Source organism: Elgaria multicarinata, chromosome 10, assembly GCF_023053635.1.
Source record: "Elgaria multicarinata webbii isolate HBS135686 ecotype San Diego chromosome 10, rElgMul1.1.pri, whole genome shotgun sequence".
NCBI classification, from domain to species: Eukaryota; Metazoa; Chordata; class Lepidosauria; order Squamata; family Anguidae; genus Elgaria; species Elgaria multicarinata.
In genome coordinates, this window is record NC_086180.1 from 36,597,693 (window position 1) to 36,605,261 (window position 7,569).

Consider the following 7,569-nt stretch of genomic DNA (forward strand, 5'->3'; position numbering starts at 1 on the left):
CCCCGCACCCTTTTCAACTTTTAATCCTCGTAACAGAAAGCTCTGGCGTGGGCTGGTCCATGAAGTCACGAGGAGTCGGAAACGACTGAACGAATAAACAACAAAAACAACAGGGAGCGAAGTTATCTTCCCAAACTAGGGTGGAGTAAGGGCAAGGACTTCAGTAGACGCTACCGAGCATGCTCGATTCTGAGGAGCATGCTCAGCAGAAGGCGAATAATTCCGTCAGGGGGGCGGGCAGCGGATGTATTTTGCCATTGCACGGAGCGCAGGAGCCGGCGCGCATCCTGCCCTCCTCGAGAGAAGCCAAAGCAGTTCGAAGCCTTATGGTGGGAGTGGGGGAGGGTGGTCGGTTGTTTCTCTGTCAGGGTCAAGACGCGGCCGCTGTTATCCTTCAAAAGGGAGCTAGAATTAAGCAGGTAATGTAGTTTTCAGGGCCGGTCCCAACATAAGGCGAACTGTCGGCAAGATGCTTTTAAGGGACCCTCTTCTGCCCAAGCCTCCCCCTTGCTGGCAAGCAAGTGGGCAGAGGGGGCAGATCATTCTCAGGAAAAAATTGGGCCTTGCGATGCTGCCCAGAGAGAGCCAGGACAGGACCGGTACGCCCCCCCCCCCCCTCCATAGGCTCCAAGAGGGAAGCTGCACGTGTTGCCATCCGGGCAAGCGGCAGCTGCTCTTCCTATCGCTCGCTTACCTTCACTGGCCCAGCAGTGTGGATTGGGCCCAGTCCTCCCTACTGCACCTGTCCAGAGGGAGAGAGCAGTGGTGCAGGATGTTGGGCCATCGAGTCTAGGGCCCCACAGCCCAGGGAGGGGATGACAAATGTCCAGAGAGCAGCCCTGGATGAGGGCAGCAGAAGCAAACTCCCTTTTATTCCTGAAGTTGTGATGATCCTGGGATTTAAGTGAGCTTAAAATGCAAAACTGCACATGCTCAGAGTCTTTATTTTGTTTTATGGGAGTTCCAGTCCAACACATCTGGAGGGCACCAGGTTAGAGATGGCTGATGTGGATTCTTTAACTGTAACATTTGTGAGAAGTTTCTCTGGTTAAAAAAAGTGGTGCAGTTCGATTATTGTAATATGAAATAAAGACAAGAGTGATGTCGCTGGCAGTTAAAGTTGTTTGATGATTCAGTTTTCAGAGAAATTGCATATGGAAAATAATGCTACACGTACATAGCTGAGCAAGCCTAGATTATAATCAAAGGAAGTTGCCAAGAGAAGAAGCCAAAACATTTATGCAGTTCTCACTTTTCTTCTTCTGTATATGCACACTCTATGAACACACGCATACATAATAAAGTAGTTGTTTATTTCAAAGCAAACTGTCAAAACATGTATTAGATAATGCAGTTGATTAGGCTAATTATGATAACACAGTTCTGTGATTCAGTTAAGGGTTAGCTGGGGAAGCCTCAGATGAAGTCCATTGCTGTTCTTCTGTCAAGGGGATGGTAGAAAGAGAGACTACTGATTCAGGGCTCAGCTATTGCTGCAGCTCATAAGAGAAGCCACCTGACTATGTTAATAGTTACAGCAAGTTCAGAAGATGGAGCAAGTAGTTACAGGAAGTTCAGAAGATAGAAGAGTTAGCTGCAATACCTTGCACTCTATCAGGGGTGCAGAACTGTTTTTGGCTGGCTAAATTGTCCCCCAGCCCTCCATGGGCCAGATGACATCGGTGGGCAAGGCCACATTCTGCCACCATTTTGCCTTTCTCCATTCTGCGAGAGGCACAGAGTTCTTCCATGCTCTATGTGGTGCACGTTGGCCCCATGGAAGTGCCACGCAAAAGGACTTGGGCAGTGTTGAGAGGAGCAGCCACTCTGGTTAACACCAACCCAAAGCCACGCAGCCCAAGCACCCCTCCACCCAAGGAGTCTCCACAGGCCAGTTACAGAACCTTCATCCTGTTTTATATATTTTGCTAATAAATCAAATTGTTTGGTTAAAGATTAAAAAAAAATCTGGAGGCAGAGCTCACTTCCATTCCCTCACAGGAAAAGGAAGGGAGCCTTCCACAAGATATAGAGCTGCCCAAGGAATTTGTCCATATCTAATATAGCCTTCCCCAACCTGTGCCCTCCTGATGTTTTCGACTGCAACTCCCATCAGCACCAATTAACATGGCCAAAGGTCAGGGAAGCTGGATATTGTTGCCCAAAACCATCTAGTAGGCACCAGGTTGGGAAAGACTGATCTAACCTAAACCTTGAAGATGAGAACCCAGATTTGACAAAGGGAGGAATTGGTGAGCCTGAAAATATGATTCATAAATCTGTTTCCCTTATAAGGTTTATTGTATTGGCTAATGTTTGATGTCTGTTCCCCATATCTTGGAATGGAATATAGCCTTCCCTCCCTCATATTCTTCCTCCAATATCTTCTTTTCATATTAAAATCTTCCCAGTTCTTTCAGCAATAGGTGTGGCTGATTTTAGCATCCCTAAAGCTGCCATTTTGGTATGCAAAATGGCAGCTTTAGGGATGCCTCTCAGGAAAGTGGGTGAATTCTAACCCTGTTAGGGGCATTAAAAGTAGGTTTCAACTGTGTGGAATGGATGAAGTAAGAGCTGGAAGGCAATGAAAGGCAGAAGCAATAACGCTGTGTTTCCTTTGCAGATGTCTTGGGATCATGGCTTTCAGAAACATGAACAGAAAAAGGCATATTGGACTGCAACAGCTTTCGGCTTTGGCTGCTACTGGAAGGACCCTTTTAGGACCAGTGAAATCATCCAAATTTATTGTTGATGAAAGTGCTCCTGGTGGTGTGTTGATTTGCTCTGCAGTGAGACTTCTTGAAAGCTTGGATTTAAGTAGTGCAGCAGGACAACTTCTTAACGAAGCCGTCCAGGCACAGGACAAGGAATATAAAACTGGGGCAAATACCCTATTGTTTCTTGTTAGCACTTGGAGCAATGCTGTACTTGAATGCCTTCAGCAAGATGTTCCCCTTTCAGTAATGGTAGCTGTGATGTCTGAAGCGCTGAACGCTTGCATTGAACAAATGCATTGCATTGCATTATCATTACACAATATACAGCAAAGGCTGGATGATGATATTCCTATAGAACATGGCAAGATCCCTGTTGACATTGGTTTGGGCACATCTGGAAGGCAGATTATTGAAATTAAAACCCCAGGTATCAAATCTAACAACAGTGTTTTAACCCCACTTGACCATCCTTATGAATATGGACAAGAATCAGAAGGAAAATCAGAAGGTCCTACCATGTATCCAGGGGCATTTGGAACAGGCAGCACAGCAGATTCGGAAGCTAAATCAGTGCATACCAGTTGCAAAACTGTGATTCAGAAAAACTGCATTTTGCAAACCTCTCCTTTAGGTGTATCAAACCATAACAAAAAATCAAAATTAACCTACAGTAGGTACTTTAGCAGTGAAAGGAAAAGTCATTCACTGCAGCAAACAGATCAGCTAGATAAATGTAGAAAACATCCTGATGGCCTCAAAGATTTGACACAGCTAGCAATGTCTCTTAGCCATGGAAACTGGCCTGCCATGAAACTAGTGCAGGACGTTCTCCGTTGGCAGCTGCAGACTGCAAACAAAATGGCAGACACCCATCCGTTCCATTTTAATATTTCGGAAGTTGTGACGTGTTGTTTACCAGGCATGGCAGAAAGTCATGCTTGTGTTCGCCCTGGGTACATCACTTTAGTATCCCCAGAGAAAGCTGCTGTTGCAAAGTGCTGTCAGAATAGATCTCTTCGTATTATTCTTGCAGATGGTGACCTAACTGAAACCTATCGCCACTTGGGGTTTAACAAGTCACAGAATGTGAGGACGTTCTTAGAAAGCACATCTTATCCAGACAACAGCTCAAGCTCTTGGGTTGACTGTATGTTGGATATTCTGGTTCAGTCTGGGGTAAATTTAGTTTTGGTGCAAGGCAACGTATGTAAAAGTTTAGAAGAAAGATGTCTGCTGAATAACATCGTGATAATTAATCAGGTAGCGCAGAGTGTGTTGGGGGCTTTTAGTGATATTACAGGAGCATCAAGAGTGAGTTATCTCAGTCAGGTGAACGAACGCTGTATTGGCAAAGGCATCTGTATGAACCTCTATGGAACTCCAGAGTTAAGTTGGGTGGAATTGGATGGCCGAATGCCAGTGGCTTTAACAGCAAAAGGAATCCGCCTGGTAACTGTTGTGCTTAGTTGCCCAGTCATAGCCAAGATGCAAGCCACTGAAGATTGCTTTTGGACCTGTGCTTATCGGGTGCATCATGCCCTTCTGGATCAAGCAGTCTTTCCAGGAGGTGGTGCTGTTGAGTTCCTGTGTCTCAGTTACCTTGAGAGCCTGGGTGAAGCATCCAAACATTCCTCCGGAGAGTTTCATGTGGCCTCCTCTTGGCTTGCAGCATCTTCAGAACAGTATAAACCTCTGGCACTTCAGGCGTTGGCACGTGGCTGGCACCAGTACCTTTGTACAGTTTTATGCAACACTGCAGACTATACGTCGGAGTTTGAAGCTGGCATCTTCATTCAGCAACATCTCAGAAAAGCAGCAAGGTGTGGCTCACCATCGGCCTACATACTGGATGAGTTTAAGAAGGGGAAGATGGGAGTAGCAAGCATTGAACAAGTCGTGACATCTGACAAGGCTCTCAAAGTGTGTGACAACGTTACAGCTAAGATGGAAGCGTGGCGTAGAGCACTGGATGTGGTGCTGTTAGTGCTTCAGACGGATGCTGAAATTATCACAGGCCCTGAGAGGGATCAGTTGCTGAAATCCCAGGTCTCAAGCGAGTTCCTGTTTTTATAGGAAATTTGTAGGCCTGCTAATGGCTATGTCTGTGGACTATGAAGGTTACTAGTATTCCTGTGCAAGGCCCAAAGCATAAATATATTAAGAGAATTAAATTCAAACTTCCTGCCCCCTTCTTTTAGAAATTGAAGTCCAAGAATGCGCAGTATCCAACAGGGTCACTTCACCTCTGCTGCTTCCATTGCGCTCACTGCAGTGACTGCTTGTGCAACTGGGCTTTTGCGCTTCTAAAAATAACCCCAAAAATGCTTGTTTCCAGATCAGGACAGATAAGCGGAGCTCCTTTCTGCAAGCTCCACTGACCTGCCCTGTTCCAGAAATAAGTGTTTCTACTTGCTTTGGGTTATTTTTAGAAGCGTGAACGCCCCATTGTGTGAGTGATAGCTCCCGCATCCACACAGGCACAATAGATGCTACCCAGTGACTTTAATGGCATAACCCCATGCATGTTTAGACGGGGTGGGGAGTCATACAGCTCCCAGCATTCCCTAGCCAGCATGGGACTGGGGAATGCTGAGAGATGTAGGACTTTTTTCTGCCTAAACTTGCATAGGATTGTGCCCTAAGTCATGAAAAGACTCATTTCCATGCTACTGATGGATTTTTCCAGTTCCCAAACCAATAAATATGGTATGCTTAAATTTAAGCCCACTTATTCCCCTGAACTTTAAGAAAACTTACTTCTTTTTAGATTGGTGTAAAAATAAAGACAAAGGGTGAAATCCTATGTTTGTTTAGACAGAAAGAAGTTTTGCAATTCCCAGCAAGGCAGGGGATTGCTGGGAATTGTAGGACTGGTGGTGATTTTTCTGTCTAAATACGCATAAGCTTGCACCCTAAAAGTTGTACAGAGTGATTATGAAATTGCAGGTTTACAGCCATTGCTTATAAGCACGATCAAAACATATAAATTATTTTTCAAACTAGAAACAATATATTTTGTATTTGACTTCCATGAGCATTTGTTTTACTGGACTTCTAAAAGGTTTCTCAGTATTGTATGTCTTGTTTAAGAATTTGTATTTGTCCAATACAGCAAGTACTAAATGTGTCAGCCTTGTGTTACCTTATATTAAAGTTTAATCATGATTAAGTTCAGCCTAGTCTTATGAATGGGCTTCGACCGCAGCAGCATGAGCTTTTACTACTATTAGTTTTTCATTACACTCAGTAGCTCTGCTTATCTCTTTCGTTCCTGCATTTGCACTAGCCACTACAAATACTAAAAAGACCCAAAATTTGCTACTCTGGAAATGAGGAAAGGCCCTGTCTGCAGTCTGGGCCTGCTAAAGCTGTAACTGAAATAGTGGTAGTGCATTAGCCCTGGAAGGAGTGGTGCAGGAGGGCCCACACGATCTTTTTAATGAGGGTTGGTTCTTAGCTTTCATATAAGTACACAGTACTTTGACACTTGTGACAGATCATCTCAAAAGTGCTTAAGTCCAGTCTGTTAGTTTCCTACAATATACAGTATAATGCCAGCAAGGCTATGAGCATTTGCTATAAATATAGTAGCTGACAGCCTGAACACTACAACAGATCGTGAGTTTCCTTCTTCTTCCTGCCTTTCTCCTTCCCTCTTTTGATCCTGAGGACCAAACTACTCATTATGCAGGAAAAGATCCACGAATCAATCTCTTAATGGTTTTTTGTTTATTTATTTTTACTGTGATGCAGCTGCGGGAGCTCTGTATGCAATGGGAGCTGCAGTAATGGGCTAGTGTGGAGACAACTTCCGTCTGTAGTGACTTTACAGGGCCTTGGAGAGTGTTTTTTCTCCCTGGCTTGCTACAGGAGATCCTTTAACTAAAGATGTCATGGGGTGCTTCCAGATGAGGATTTCATTATGCCATGAATTGCACAGCCTCATTCACAGCGTTTTATTGGCGGGGGTGGTGGGCATGTTCCAGATAACATTTTCAGTTTGTAGCCATCTTGTGTTTTCCCACTGCTGCTTCCATTTTTTTCTTTCCAGAAAAAAATTGGTTAAGAAATCTAAACTAAACTAAACTAAAAAACAGAATAGCTGCAAAATGTGTTATGGTTAGCAGTAGGAGCCCTCTGTCTGGAAACACCCACGGGCTGAACCTCAGATGTTATGCATGCAAAACGGAGTTATTGTTTTCCGCCTCTGCTAACAAGTTCTTAGCAAGTACTCTAGTTCTTGTAGCGGGTTTTCAAGAATGTTGGGTGTATACCTGTATTGAGGGGCACCTTTTTATGAAAAACTGAAAGCAAGGTGGGAGGAAGCTACCATTAGGAATAGCAGAAACATATAACTTTGCATTTCTTAACAACCCATTTCTGAGAACCTGTACTCAGAACTGAACTTCTTTGAACCATACATGGCAAACTTCTGTGCCTTTCTGCTGCTCCTAACGCCACTTCGACTTAGACTTTGTCCCCAGAAACAGCAGATGAGCTGGCAAACCTGCCTGTGGGCTGTACTATTTCAGGTTGGAACCTGTATTATTAAATACTACTGTCCAGCCTTCTCCAGCCTGGAGCCTTCTAGATCTGTTGGGACTACAACTCCCATCATTGAACCCATTGCATCATTGACTCAGGATGATGGGAGCTGTAGCCCAAAACATCTGAACGGCACCGAGTTAGGGAAGGCTGCTCTAGGCTAACCTTCCTGATGTGCTAATTTATTGTTTGCAGGAAAGTGGGGTTTTTTCACGGGGAATGTTCCATCATGTGAGGCTTCACTAGTGAATTACAGAGAGAGCTTTTCTATTTCATCTGCTGTTAGTTCCATGACGCTGTATTCTAA

The 7,569-nt window shown here is 44.5% G+C and overlaps 1 protein-coding gene across 1 annotated transcript; it reads left to right on the forward strand.

Moving 5' to 3' along the window:
- Positions 1-354: 354 nt before the first annotated feature.
- BBS12 (Bardet-Biedl syndrome 12) lies at positions 355-5,990 on the forward strand. The gene is made up of 2 exons (XM_063135219.1): positions 355-419; positions 2,624-5,990. Exon 2 carries the CDS (start codon positions 2,637-2,639, stop codon positions 4,788-4,790), a length of 2,154 nt encoding a protein of 717 aa, XP_062991289.1. The 5' UTR covers positions 355-419; positions 2,624-2,636; the 3' UTR covers positions 4,791-5,990.
- Positions 5,991-7,569: the final 1,579 nt, after the last annotated feature.

Excerpts from the sequence above, each read along its gene's own strand:
- BBS12 (XM_063135219.1), top strand. The coding sequence starts at position 2,637 with ATGGCTTTCAGAAACATGAACAGAAAAAGGCATATTGGACTGCAACAG.